This window comes from Alternaria arbusti, assembly GCF_024043155.1.
Source record: "Alternaria arbusti strain BMP 1465 chromosome Unknown scaffold_29, whole genome shotgun sequence".
NCBI classification, from domain to species: domain Eukaryota; kingdom Fungi; phylum Ascomycota; class Dothideomycetes; order Pleosporales; family Pleosporaceae; genus Alternaria; species Alternaria arbusti.
Window position 1 is genome coordinate 71,197 of NW_026249969.1, and position 14,911 is coordinate 86,107.

Sequence of the window (14,911 nt, forward strand, 5' to 3'; positions counted from 1 at the left end):
GGTGGATGCGGCTCAGAGGCGTCCGGCGTCATCGCCAAGCCCTCACCTCGGACAGCTTGCTACCTAACCACCACAGCGACTATCCCCACGCGCTACTCTCCACCAAGCCGCAACTTTAATCAGAAGTCGAAGCAGCTGTCAAAGTACATCGATTTACATCTGACACCCGCAAATTCATTCCTCCACTGGGAGTGCCCTACATCATGGCGGGCTGGTTCGGGTCCTCGACCACCGGCGCGCTCGACGAGCAGATCGAGCGCGCCACCTCTTCGAGCTTGTACGAGCTGAGCCGAGATATCTATAATGTATGATACACATGCTAATATCCATTAGAGAGGACATGCCCCTCAACCTCGAGATATCCGACGTTATTCGCTCCAAGACGGTGCAGCCTAGAGATGCCATGCGCGCATTGAAGAAGAGGATAGGGAATAAGAACCCCAACGTCCAGCTTGCCACCTTGAACGTATGAAGCACTTCCGAACAAAGCCATGAATACCTACTAATCGTCTCAGCTCACAGACACGTGCGTTAAGAACGGCGGCGCCCACTTCATCCAAGAGATAGCTTCACGCGAGTTCCTCGATAATATGACGTCCCTACTCAAGGCACCCCCGACCGTCGCACCCAACAACGATGTCAAGAACAAGATGCTCGAGCTTATACAATCATGGGCGACTGCCGCTGAAGGCCGCCAAAACCTCAGCTACATCAACGAGGTCTACTACAGCCTGCAACGGGAAGGCTACCACTTCCCTCCAAAGGAGAATATCTCCAGCAGTATGCTAGACAGTAGTGCAGTAGGTTGTCCATATACGCGCAACTACTACGGACTGACACATTTCAGCCCCCGGAGTGGACCGACTCCGACGTCTGCATGCGATGCCGCACACCCTTTACTTTCACGAACCGGAAGCACCACTGTCGCAACTGCGGAAACGTCTTCTGTGGCGCGTGCTCGAGTAAGAGCATCCCGTTACCCCATCTCGGCATCATGGACCCTGTGCGCGTCGACGATGGCTGCCACGCGAAGCTTACCGAACGGTCGCGGGGAACACCGCTCCCGAGAGTCTTCGACACCCCCAAGCCACAAAGAACACTATATCAGGGCTCAATGGAGCCGCGGAATGCGCGCGTCGAGGACAGCTTCGATGCCGACTTGAAGCGCGCGCTGGAGATGAGTCTGGACGAAGCCAAGGGAAACAGCTCTTCCGGCTTTGTACCTCAGTCGCAGTTGCAGTCACAATCCAAGCCAACCAACGGCACGAGCAAGAAACAACCTGAAGAGGAGGAAGATGCCGACCTGGCTGCCGCTATTGCAGCTTCCTTGGCTGACATGGAAGAACAAAAGAAGAAGTATGCCACGACCTTCCGGGAACAGGCCTCCAGTGCGAACGGATCAGCACCTTTTGTTGCGCCTAAGAACGATTACGAGCTCACGCCTGTCGAAGCCGAGAACATCAACCTCTTTTCCACATTGGTCGACCGGTTACAACACCAAGCGCCTGGCACTATCTTACGCGAGCCGCAGATACAAGAGCTGTACGAGAGCATTGGAAAGTTGAGGCCGAAACTTGCCCGTACCTACGGCGAAACTATGAGCAAGCATGGTATGTTACACCTCTGCGTCATCGGAACTGTACTAACGTGAGCAGACACACTACTTGACCTACACGCGAAGTTGTCAACCGTCGTCCGATACTACGATCGCATGCTCGAGGAGAGACTTTCTAGCACATACAATCAGGCCAACGCCATGTATGGTCTCCCAGCCTCTTCACAACGGCCGGCATCCAACCTATACCCAAGCATACAGCAGTCAGGCGCACCAGGATCAGGCGAGAATTACTACACAGGAAACGCAGACCCTTCGAGTGCATACGGACAACCGCAATCGCAATATGGTGGTGGTTACCAAGCACCCTACCCACAGTTCGACAAGCGACCACAGTCCTACGCTCCACCGCAAGATCAATACCAACAACCCTCACAACCATACCCCAACCTCGCACAACCGCCGCCTAATACTTCATATCCAAACCCTGCTTCACCACAACTCCAGCGCCAAGTATCGAATCAGCAATACCCGCCACAACAGTCCTCAGGATATCCATCGCAAGCACCTCCGGTATCTGACGCTGAGAGCGCCAGCTTCTACTACGGAGACAACGCTGCAGCCCAACCCTCTCAGCCGCCAATGCAACGAAGCCAAAGCTACGGCTCTCAGCCATCCCAACAACAGCAGCCTCCCTCCCCACAGGCGTACACCCGAGCTCCACCACAACAGACGCCTATCTCCCCACCCGCACAGCCTACAACGGCATGGCAGAACCCGCCGTATCCCAGGCAAGATCAGCCACAGCAGCAGCAGCAGCAGCAGCAGCAGGCACCTCCACAGCAACAACAAGCCCCGCAACAAGCGCCGCCACCTCAACAGTACTGGCAACAGCAACAGCAAGCGCCCCAGCAGCAGCAGTCTTCGGCGTGGCAATCTGCGCCTTATGCGACGGGTGGGTATGGACCTGAGAGTTTCCCGTCTGCGCCGCAGAATCAGTTGCCGGTTCAGCAGCAGAAGGTTGTTGATGAGCCGCTGATTGATTTGTAGATGATCACACGAGGGAAGTCTGATGCATGCACGCGCTGTCTTTATGTATGGGTCGGCATAATTTGATGGTTTTCAAAGGAGCCGGGCACAGGATTGGTCGTCTAGGCCTTGAGACGTTTAATAGGTGGGGAGGACGTCTAGCATCGCGGATAGATAACTAGGTATGAAGATAATCACAAATATCACACTATGTCACGTCTACACATAATACCAATTTCTGGCACTTTTCTTTTTCAATGTTGGAACTCCAGTTGTCTGAGTTCATTGTCTCTCCTGTGAGGAAGGACGAGACGACACTTGCATATTGGTTTCCTTCAAAAGTCAACAAAGGCATCCGATACGCCGGATTGGGATAGGATATGCTAACATCCATTGTCGACCCAGCCAAACAAGAAAACCCAAAGCCATATCACGTTGCTTGTCTGCTGCACACAATGCAGACTTGGCACATAGTCGCTGGGACGAAGGATGACTACAATACGCCCGTGGCATACCCATCGCGACACCAACAAGACACCTATACCCCGTATTCAGCATGGCAACATCAACAATCACCGCCGTCCTAACAACCGCAACAACTCACGTCGCGGACCACACAATCCAGCCCGGTGACTCCCAATCTTCAACCTCCCTCTTCACCCTATCCACCCTCTTCAAACTCCTCATACTCCTCTCCATCCCGCTCTTCCGCACTCTCGCTTCCGCCCGCCGCCAAAAAATCATCAGTACAGGAAACGAAGCCGCCGACCTAGCAACCTCATGGCAGGAACCCTGGTTAACAAACGATTGGACGACGTTATACGGGTTGATTGGGTTGGCGCAGAAGGGCGATATAAAAGGCGAGCATACGCCTTTCCATCACGAACATCTCTCTACAATGCAGGGGCGATTGATGAATGAATACGGGACCAACAAGAAGTACCGATGGGCGTTACACCGGTTATTAGAACGAGGTGTGATTCCGCTGCGGATACAAGATGGTGGTGTAACGACGAAGTGTACGCGGAGATGGGGTGTGAGCTCGACGTTTCCTTGGTTGATCCTACCTTCTTACCAACAAACCAAAAAGCGAGGATTCTTCGAATTCTTGATTCCACATCCTGAGCGTGTGGAAGTGCGTGCGTTGCTGGGGTTGTTGGAGGAGAATCAAATGAACTACAACATCTCATGCCGTACGCACAACCCGAAGACAAAAAAGCCACGCACCTCGATTACCGAACCGGCTATGCTGCATCGGAAACATCACAATACCAGCGATCCCCTCCCTTCTTTCCCGCTGTCAGTGGGCGCGGAATCGAGTTGTGAAGTCTTATTACCGTTTTTGCCGGACGGGACGGTGGAAAGTGCGCACCCTAACAATGATCAGATAGCTGGGCTGGGTGATTACATCAAGGAAGGGGAAGGGACAGAGGGGAGGCCGCGTGTGCCCTTGTTGCACTGGAGTAGTTGGGCTGTTGTTAGGGTTGAGGCGGCGCATTGGGGGTATATCGAGTTAGACAATTATGTGCTGGGCGCTGTGCAGGATGCAGGCATGGGGGTTACGTACAAGAGAGATATTTGTGGGAAGAAGGCTGTGGTGGTGGAGGTGGCTGCGTGGGAAAGAGATGTTTGTGAGAAGAAGACGAAGGAGGAGATTGAGCGGTGTGGACTTGGGTTGTGAGTGAGAGAATACGTTGGGAGATATCGTATTGTTCGTTTTGAGTTGATCATCTAGAAAGAACCAGGTTCTAATTGTCGTTTCATCCATGCTCCGATTTCTTCTACTCGTGGTCTTGTTACTGGATCGGGGTCTTGTTGAGACCAAAGGCCTACGCCTTCGTAGGAGGTAAGTTCGATTCTGTCTTGGGCGATTTCTTCGTATTGCTTCTTCTCTGCTGCGTCGTGCCAACGGGATCGCCCAGAATGCGTTTTCAAGATTTGGCGGGCGATGCTGCGTCGAAGGTGCTTGGCTAGATCATTCGTGGTGTCGTTCAGCGGACTCTGTAGTCCAGTTGTGACGTTCCATATCGGCAGACTCAGCCTGGTGCCTGCTGGAGGGTAGTTGCGGGCGTAGGCACGACATCTGCTCAGCGTTGGTACCGCTGGTGGGGCTTTGATGGCATCCTCGAAAGTCGCATAGTGATTCATGGCCATCTGAGTCTCGATGTCGAGGAGCTCGTCTGGTTGCTGTGATGCGAAGATGTCGTCTTGTGGCGGCAGGGTAAGTTGCGCATGAGGGGAACGGAAGAAGTGCAGTGGAGATGCAAATCGATCGAAGTAGTCTTGCGGCTTCCTAAATAGAACGTCACGTCTTTCCGACAAAATCATCGTGGGTATGATTTCGTTCTCTCCATAAGCTTGCCAAGATGTCGGCGGCGGTGTTTTGGGCAATCGTTTCCTGCCACGCTTCTTTTCAGGTTGCAGATTCTCTATAGCCTCGCGAATTGCCAATGAACCAGCCATGTCTCCATCAGCTGGAAGTTGGGTTTCGTCGCCATATTGCGGCTCGGGGAGATCCTCCGGCTGGACGACTGGAAGCTCATCTGGGAACACCCAATCTACAATCGGATTGTTGATGGCTGCAGCGCCGATTCGACTCTCCCCAACACGACACTCTGTCAGAGCCAGCATCGTTGCCAATGAGCCGCCTACTAGTTCTCCGCATACACCCATGCGAGCTAGATAAGGCCGTTCGAATTCATCGATAAGGATATGCTCGCGGACCCAATCGTAGCCAAGCAGCACATCGTGACATGGGGTCGGATACTGATGCGCCGACGACGCGCGGTAGTTGATACGCACGATGGTACCAGCACTTGACTCTTTTAGCGTTGTGATAACGCGTTCGTCTTCATCTGAGCTCTCTGGCACTACTGGTCCTGGAGGCAGGTAAAGCAGGACCGGAGCTTTAGATGCTGATGCATGGAATACGCTAAAGAGGGTTAGTACTAGAACCAGCCAAGATGATGCCCAGAAGCTGCGATCTGAGGTATGCTCGCTTAGGGCGGGGCATGGTGTTGGATTGCGGAGGAGCAAAGCGCTGTGAGGTCATCGCACAGCAGGCGGAGGATTCCCCGGGCAATTGCAACGACGAGAGGCAGGATCGAAGGACAAACAACGTCATGTGAGGACAAGGCGGAAGAAGACTTACTCAACCGTAATGGAGCCGTTTGACCGACAGGGGATCTCGATGCGTTCACATCGTGGGAGGGCGGTGACGGCCGAGTAAGGTCGTCTGGGGGCGAGGAGCGAGAATCGGGGCGGTGATAGGGCAGTGAAAGCCTTCAGACAGGAGTGTCGCAGCATTAATGGGGACCATGCAAGCGATGGTGGGCACAGGTGTAGTCACAAGTCACCAGGCGGGCAAGGCGTGCAAGATGAGAGACCTCAGTTCGCTTGGGGCTGTCGCTTCCGCATGGGGACGGGAAGACGGCCCTAGGGGAAGGAGCCACCGCCGCGAGGAAGGCGCATCAACACAGCACAGACGTGAAAGGACGGAATGCAGAATTTGCGTGCGCGATATAAAAACCGGTGCGACAATAACAAAAGCCGTTAGCAGAGCTGTCAAACATCAACAGTTGTGCGGTAGTGCTCAGGGGGAGTGGTGGGCGGGTCAGCATGGGGCGCGGCGTGCAGGGAAATTAGGCTAGCTGCTTTGAACCCCGAACTGTCGTGGTCTGGTGCAGTCCACAACCCGCAGCCTGATTTCATTTCTACGCCGCCTCCGCTCCTTGGTGCCGACCTGTCTTTCATTCCCGTCTGTCCTTGACCGTTGTGCACTGTGCGATTCTGCCTGTGGTGTCGAATTCCCCGCAGGCCCCTCGAACCTATTACGCTCACGCCCATTCGCGCCTACGACCCGCTTTCACAGCCTCCCAGACCCGCGTAGGACCAAACTCCGTATCACCTAATGCACGCACCTGCACGCTGCGCCCGATAATCCTCCCTAATATATCCTTCTGCGAAGATTGCGTTGTGCGACAACATCGTGTTTCCAACATTGCGACCCCAACGCCTTATCGCGAGGACCTCGACCGCCCTTTCAACACGTGCGCCTGCTAGCCTCCACCTGGGCACCGCAATCCTCACACCTCCACCGAGCCTACACCGAACCTATACACCTACGCGAAACTGGCGATTGTCGAATAATACCTGGAAACAGCTGCTTCGGGTCGTCGCCCGTTAGCTTATCGATATGGCGGAAGGCTCCAAAGTCCGCGCAGTCTTCACCCTGTGCAAGAACCTGGTACTGGCGGCACTGCTCTATGCTGCTATCTACGGCGTCATCACCTTTATAAACGACCCCTCCGTTGCTGCGAAGGGCAAGATTGGCATCCCCGCCTTCCTGGACAAGGCTGGACCCACGGAGCTGATCGAGACAACCAAGGCGGGCGTCAAGGTCAAGTTCGCCGGCACCACCAAGACTGTCACCATCAATCCGCACGCCAACGTCTTCAACCGCCCCATTACCGCCGTCAAGAACAAGGACGACTACCTGGGTCCCCGCCCGCATGTCGATACCGAGGCCGACATTGACATGCTGATTGAGGAGTGCCGCGGCACCTATGCTGGCATTGAGAAGATGAGGAAGCCGTTTGACTGCCTGAAGTTCTTTGCAGAGGGCGAGGACCGCTACTACAGCCTGCCAGAGCCTGCCGAGCGAGCCAGCGCCCAAGACCCCCGCAACGCCGACTTCATCAACGCAGACGGACACGGCAAGACGCTCGAGAGCTACACCCCTGTGAATGACGCGATTGCTGCCAACGGAACTAACATCGGCACCTGCCCCGGCCCTATCATCCCATACCACACGTACTGGACTGGTCCTGCGACCTGGCGAGTGGAGGTCTTCATCAAGAGTTACCTCTACACCCAGAACCTGGCTTGCTCTCGTCTTTGGCTATGGCTTGACACCGACCACAACCCGAACGCCGTCTACAACATGCTGAACAAGGATGCTCTATTTGCCCGTTTCCTGCCTCTGGTCGAGCGAGGTGACATTGTTGTGATGCCCTGGAAGTTCCCTAACCGCATTCCACTGGCTACCGACAAGGAAGACAAGAACGGTTTCGACTACTACAGCAAGCCCGGCGCGGTGAACGCCAGGGGAGAGAAGGACGTGGCCGAGAACATTATTGAAGACAAGGATGGCCAGCAGTGGCTCGTTCTGACCCAGAAGCAGATGACATTCCTTCCGGTCGCCGTATCCGATGCCGTTCGCTTCATCGTATTACACATCTACGGTGGTGCTTACTTCGACATGGATGTTCTCATGCTCCGGGACATGCGACCCCTTCTACTGCCGAAAGAGCATGCTTGGGCAGAAAGATGGGCAGCACACCCTCACCCCGGCGACTACAATACCGCCATCATGTCCCTCTCGGCAAACTCCTCCCTCTCATCCTACCTGCTCTACGGCGGTATCCGAATGGGCGTCAACTTCCACCCCCGCGTGCTTGGTCGCATGGCTTGGAAAGACGGACGCGACCAGGAGTTCAAGATGTTCGAGACAGCTGCCTTTGACCCTATCTGGACAGAGTTCAACTGGGACCGCGAAGGACGCTGTACGGTGCCATGTATCCGGGACTACAGCGCAGTCTTCAAGGGCAAGATTGGTGGCGTCAAGGACGAATGGGAGAGCTACGACGGCCCACAGCTAAACCGCATCGACCTCAAAGACGCGCAACGCAAAGAGCTCAGAATGCCTGCCAGCGACTCCTTGGCCAAACGCGGGGAAGAGAACGTACCCGCTTCCGCCGCCCTGCCAACTCCCAATCACGGCGACAAAGAGCACCCCGATTCGTTCCAAGCCACGCTTGACGAGGAGGCTGAGCTGAGAAAAGCTGGTGTGATTACTGACTACGTCTTGGAGGAAGACAAATTCCCTCCCAACAACCGCACGCTGGAGAACTTCTTCCGGGGTGCCTGGACATACCACATTCACAACCAGGTAAGTCTCAACAGAAATTTCCACATGTTGTTCTGTTGCCACCCCAACCCCGCTTCTGCGCATCTATAGTCCGATGTCCCTGCAGCAGGTATCTTGGCAACGGCTTCTTCCCCACAAAAGAAGGAAAAGCAAAGAACATACGCTAACAATGCATCTCAGTGGATGAAGCATCCAGAACCCTCGTCATGGATCTCGGTCCTTGAACACGCCCACGACGGATTCATTGCCGGCAAGCGCACGAACCCTTACGGCGAGAAATGGACTGGTCCTACTCTTATGCCATACAACTACTGGCCTGAGTACGTGTGAGGCCCCGGCAGCCACCGAACCTTAACCCCCCTTCTGCGACATCGAGCTACCAGCCGATGCGCAGAGGTTGCCGTGTCGAGTGCTGTCGCTTCGGGAGAGACAACAATCCCTCTTCGTCAGGCGAATGACCCATCGGAGAATTTGTGGCTAGCTACAGATCCCCCCTGTGGCTTTCTGCTATGGAAACGGCCAGCGCTCTTCGACCACATATCAATCACCCATTTATGGATCACGATACGCCCAAATTCATTTTTCGTCAAAAACATAAGCGCAGCATAAAAGCCAGATTTCAAGGATGTCTGCTTTTTGGAGTTTCTGGTGTTGATTTTAGTACTACTTCTTCAATTGGCTCGCTTTCGCGGCATATACCCTTCGTTTCTTGTTAATTGTTCTTGACTTTCCTGGGCCAGTGTGGTACTTGGTGAGGTCTTTTTGGTGGTTGGAGTATTTTTCGCAATAAGCTATGGTTGTTAGGTAGTAGGGTAGGCAGATCTAACGATGTGGCGTCATGGCAAGAATTGAGGAGACTAGAAATGGAATGAATCTACAGAATCTGTTTGAAGCTGTTATTGTGTACGCGTGTGCTGATTGGTTCTGTTTTTCTGAGTATTGTCTTTGTGTGGGATTCTGCGTGACGGGATGAGACGGTGGCCTTTGAGCAGAGGAGTGTTGATGGGTAACTGGAGCTTGAAATTTGACACGGGTTAAGTGATAGGATGTATGTATGTATTGCAGGTGTGTTTCCTATCTCGATGCTTTTGACATGGGTTATTAAAGCTAGCCTTGGTTCGCCTACTTAGACTCGCCCTGTAGATTGCAGATTAGAGCTAGTAATCAAACTAGGTTGGACGACGAAGACGGGTAGACGATGGAGTTGATGCGGATCTCGATAATGTAGATACAGTGTACGCTGAAAGCCGGCTTGTACTTCGACCTCGTAGAAATCTCCTTGCTTGGTAACCGGAGTTTATATCTTAGCAGAGCATACGATGTAGTAGAGTTTAGGGGAAAGAGGCTACAATTAGCACTTCAGATGTAGTTGAAAAATAAGTTATACTTGCACATCAGCTCTGTTTTTAGAAGGTGGCTAGTCACTATACGTAGTCCGCTGCCTTTATACAAGTATCTAGTAATGATAAAAAGAGGCGTAGAAGCCTCTTTACAGGTTAAGAACTTCTAAATAAGGTATTAGTTCCTTAATTACTTTGTAAGTAGAACTGCTCGTAGCTTATACAAGGCGTGCAGTAGCTGCAAGTAGTATATTATATTTGCAACTTTCCGAGTTGTAAGTGTATGTAACTGCAAGCACATGATTGCACACTAGATTCTTAAAAAAAGATCATTCAAATTAAAGCGCGTATGCAGGTTAGGAAAGTCTAGGTACGCAGATTTGGATTATACTTGTTGTCCGAGCCGGGTAAGCAAGGTCTAGAAGTATCTAATCTATCCCAAGAGATGGCTACCTCGGTAGCGAGTTGTCTAGGTTATAATACACTCTACTTTACCTAATAGGTACTATTACACGCGATAATGCCCGTTACCTATCTTACTATCGTTACACTTGATATGATGCGATGATACATGGGTTCCGATAGCCACGACAATTGTACCAGCCTGTTTATATGCTCAGCCGGCGACATCTCCGATGATAACAAGCCAGAACAGCAATATCTAATACCTCCTACGATAGAAGATGACGGCCCTGGCACGGGGTAGCACAAAGGGTCTCCTACCTACATCGTTCTTGTCCAAAGAAATAGAAGATAACAACCACAGCGATCACGCGGAGTCGGAGTGATACCACCAGAGCCGCACCACAATTAACCAACGGGCTGTCATAGTCATCGGATAAAAAGCCATGGTCGTGGAGCCGCACACTAACACATCATCCAACGGGACGCATGCCAACAGCCGAGGATACGGAAGGTTTTCAAGATGAAACAGTATCAAGTGTCCAAGTCTCGGTTGCAACAATACGGAGTATCGTCCATAGGTGTGATTTCCTGACCTGCCTGTTCGCGGTACGATCACCCGATGGGCTGCAGTCCGCCTCGTGACGAGCCCCATACAACGCGCTTCTATGCCAGCGGAAGAGCGCGATACTTTGTAAAGGTCCGAGAGTGTTCCCGTTGATACGGCTACAATACGACTACGCAATGCCATCCCACACCAATCTGTCCATGATCATCGTCTCACATGCGTCGAGAGATCCTGGCCATGTCCCGACCCCCACGCGTGTCAAACGGGTTCCTCGTGCCTTGCACCGTGGAAGTAACGTTCCAGAATGAAATCCGCCTGTTCTCCGGAGTCACTTGGTAGGGTATCCTTGCTGTGGAGCCAGATCTGACAAGCGCTTTTCCCGAGATTCGTCCTGTACCTTGCTGGTGAATGCCAGCAGGGATGGAGCATGACAAACGTCTCGAGTGATGCGTGCGTGAAGGTCAAGCGGATCGGCATGTACTGCATTTTAGACTTCCGTCCCGGTGCTTTGGTGGCGGTGCGGCTGGGAGAAGAGCGTTGCAAGCGTCGTTGAGCGCAGCTCCTACTTTTCATAGACGTTGAACCATCGCGTCTCTTGGGCCAATGCAAGTCGCCGAGGTACCAAGACCCGGGGACACCGACGTGGAAGCTGATCTTATATTCTTTTGCGGCAGGGACTGACGTGAGATGAAGCAAGTCGGGATGTGGTGGGAATCGGAGATCGGTTAGTAGACGCCGTAAGGACGCTAGTCCTGAAATGGGATCGCGCAGACTCTATCAATTTAGTTGACGTTTTTCCAGAACCCAACCTGCCAGCGCGGACCGATTCACTGACACTCCTGCCTCAGCTTTCCCACGCGAGGCGCTCTCGAGCACGACTGTCACAATCCATGGTTTGATGCATGCCGGGAAGTGACGGAACCCAAATACGCTTTTCACCACTCAGACGGACGAGATCTTCACTATGACGTCTAGAAGAGTTTTGAGGCTTCTCATCCTCGTAGCTGATCCTCCGCATGGGATAAGATGAATGCGAAAAAGCGGGGTCGCGGCAAGGGCCTGTACGCGTCCGCGCTTAGGAATATTCGCATACCGGGTACCATGTATACACTGAGGTGTTATGAACGGCTATCGCCAATTTATCCATCTTCACCCCAGGGTTTCGTCGTCTCCTTTGTTTACAAACTTGGACCGCAACGATGTTGAAGACGTTTGACAGCAGCACTATGAGTGAGGTGACAGGTAAACCTCATCCAAAGGGTTCCGACAATTCGGCGACGCCAGCGAATCCAACGTCCGCGGTCCCACAGCCTACGGCACCTCCCGAGCCCCCTCGCCGCCAACAGATGCGCAGCTGCGACTCATGCAAGCGCGGAAAACGAGCCTGCGATGCAGACAAACGCGTCGACTTTGCGAACCAGACATGCTCCAACTGCCTTCGGAAGAACCAAGTCTGCACCTTCAACTGGTTGAAGACAGCATCGGTGAACCATCCAGAGCGAGAGAGGAAGAGGAGGCGCTCAGAGGAGAAGAGTGATAGTGATCAGCTCAAACAACACGCAGCAAGTAGCTCTGCCAGCTATCAGTATCAAATACCGCCTGGATCCATCGCGAACGAAGCTCAATACGACCTGCAAGACCGAGGCACACAGTGGTCATCATCTCAAGACGAAGACGAGACGCGCGAGGACTACTTCAGCAACCCGCCGAGTGACGACGTGGATAACATATCCAACGAATCGATACCCTTGGTGGATCTAGACTCAGTGCAATCGGGGAGGAACAATGAGCAAGGATTGCTCCAGTCGCGCTACTCGCGGAGAAACTCTTTCGCTCTGCGTCCCCATCGTCGAAACCAGAGAGACGATGCCTCATCTCCATTCATGGACATACTGTTGGGGGAGAGAACATCTCGGGGGTTTGTGACCAACGGGCTATTACGCATCTACAACGACAGCATGGAAAACTCTCTCTCATGTTGGCTCACAGAGCACAACTGCCCGTACACGATGACGCGCTACAAGCCGTCTCTCCTCTCGGCGAGTAAGGCTACACGGGAATGGAGTGGTACCTGGTCAAACAGAATGTACAACCGTGTACTTCAACTTGATCGAGCCTACGCATCCCTTCGCATCCGGAAACCAACAAACGAGGAAGAACGTACAATCTCCAAAGCACTCAACATGGTCATTATGTCTTTCGCATCACAATGGGCTCAAGCGGGCGAAAGAGGGGCAGGAGGTCGTGCGACTGACCATCAGTTTACGGCAGACAGGTTTCCCCAGTCGAATGAGTTTGAGCGATCCATGCAAGAGACACTCTGGCATCAAACAGCTAAGCTGCTACACGAGGCTGCTGACATCGGTTCTTTCCGAGTCATCTTTGCCTTGATCATCTTCTCGCTGACCCAACGGCCCCTAGACACCACACAGCTACATGCACGTACGGATCCCAGGTTACGAACGCATTACGAACACTTTCAAGCCCTAGTACAAGACGATGACGCCCCTATATTCTTGGAGATAGCTTTGCGACAGCTACTCGCCCAACGACGGAGACTGGAACGCGTAGAACAAGACCTGGGACGAGACCCCCTTCAGCAAGAAGACAGAGATACCTTCAACCTTTTGTACTGGTTTGGCGTTATGTTCGATACCCTATCCGCAGCGATTTCCCAACGACCAGTAGTGGTCGACGATGAAGATAGCGAATTACCACCTCCAACCAACGACACGTATACCGAGCCATTCACATGGTCTGATCCTCCTACCACTTACACGCACCAATTTGCAATGCCGACAAATCTTTCCAACCTTTCCACTGACCCTCAAGCAACTCAGGCCCAGGAAGGCAATGCGGTGTGGGGTGATCTCTTCACGCGCGATGGCATACTGGAAGTGGACCCTGGAGCAGCGCGATGGCCATGTAGCTACAAGGTCGCCGCCGCAACACTCAGCTCCGCCGCACCAGTGAAAGTACTACTATACAGACGCGTCGCACATCTCCAAGCGTTGGTATCGCGGAAGGTTTCGCCAGCTAGGATTGAGGTGAGTACAGAGATATGCCATTCCCTTCTTCGTGGCCTCTAGCTGACAATCTCACGCGCAGTCAGGTATAAACGGCGCGTTCCACGTCTACAACCACTGGCATCGCACGTACGCGCCCTTCTTCTCCGACTGCGTAAAGCACCACGCCACCCTCCCCACACGCGTACAATCCTGGTACACACTGATAGCAGGCCACTGGCATCTGGCCACCTTCCTGCTTTCCGACTTACTCCTCACAATCGACAAGACGAAACTGTCTTCCCCGAACGAGCGTACCCTCCGACAGTCATCAAACCTCGTGGATACCCTGCGCCGCCAAAATGCACTGGCAGTGGCCGACCTGAGTCTCGCTAGCATACACAGTGTAAAAGAGAAAGAAGGAACAGATGATTTCCACTTTGCGCTCAGCCAAGCTGCGCTGTTGACAGAGCCGTGGACTGTGGCTTTTGTGCGCTCGTTATGCAGAGCCGGGTACGTGTTGGTGCAGGTCGTGGCCTCGGAAACGATCGAAGAGGAACGCGATCAAGCGATACGGAGATGTCGCGATTGCATCGAGGGTCTCTGGTATCTGGGTCGCAAATCGGATATGGCGTTTCTGGCTGCGCGTTACCTGTCGGATATGCTGGATGAGGCGATACGCGATACGAGTGCACGGACGATGGCGGAGGAGATGGGCAGTGATTCTGCGACTGTGTCGTCTCAGTTTGGTACGAGCTCGAGCCCTGGGACGGATGCGGGGATACCGGGGTATCAGCAGCCGTTTGGTTCGATTGGTGCTTTTCCATCGTGGTCGGATGCGGACTTGATGGGGAGTTGTCAGCCGGGTACTAAGATCGACGAGGGTGATGTGTTGAATATGGAGACTCCTTTGAATGTTGATAGCGCCTTGCTTTGGGACTTTAGTCTGCAAGGGTAACGACATGTTTCTAGCAATATGAGAAGCAAGAACTACCCGACGAGCCTGGAGGTGCTCGTGAGATCCATCGATGACTATTCTCTTCCAGTTCGTTCACGACAAGCAAGACAAACATCGCAACAACG

The 14,911-nt window shown here is 53.2% G+C and overlaps 4 protein-coding genes across 4 annotated transcripts; 3 read left to right on the forward strand and 1 right to left on the reverse strand.

Moving 5' to 3' along the window:
- Positions 1–203: 203 nt before the first annotated feature.
- On the forward strand, positions 204–2,605 carry VPS27 (Vacuolar protein-sorting-associated protein 27; the record flags this gene model as incomplete). The annotated part of the gene is made up of 5 exons (XM_051451551.1): positions 204–277; positions 334–466; positions 516–800; positions 848–1,610; positions 1,656–2,605. 5 exons carry the CDS (start codon positions 204–206, stop codon positions 2,603–2,605), a joined length of 2,205 nt encoding a protein of 734 aa, XP_051297251.1.
- Positions 2,606–4,315: 1,710 nt separating this feature from the next.
- J4E86_011058 (uncharacterized protein) lies at positions 4,316–5,597 on the reverse strand (the record flags this gene model as incomplete). Its single annotated transcript, XM_051451552.1, has 2 exons — positions 4,316–5,463; positions 5,534–5,597. 2 exons carry the CDS (start codon positions 5,595–5,597, stop codon positions 4,316–4,318), a joined length of 1,212 nt encoding a protein of 403 aa, XP_051297252.1.
- A 1,182-nt stretch (positions 5,598–6,779) lies between these two features.
- J4E86_011059 (uncharacterized protein) lies at positions 6,780–8,843 on the forward strand (the record flags this gene model as incomplete). Its single annotated transcript, XM_051451553.1, has 2 exons — positions 6,780–8,534; positions 8,694–8,843. 2 exons carry the CDS (start codon positions 6,780–6,782, stop codon positions 8,841–8,843), a joined length of 1,905 nt encoding a protein of 634 aa, XP_051297253.1.
- Positions 8,844–12,049: 3,206 nt separating this feature from the next.
- On the forward strand, positions 12,050–14,786 carry J4E86_011060 (uncharacterized protein; the record flags this gene model as incomplete). The annotated part of the gene is made up of 2 exons (XM_051451554.1): positions 12,050–13,870; positions 13,932–14,786. The coding sequence occupies 2 exons, from the start codon at positions 12,050–12,052 to the stop codon at positions 14,784–14,786; spliced, it is 2,676 nt and encodes an 891-aa protein (XP_051297254.1).
- Between the last annotated feature and the right edge of the window lie 125 nt (positions 14,787–14,911).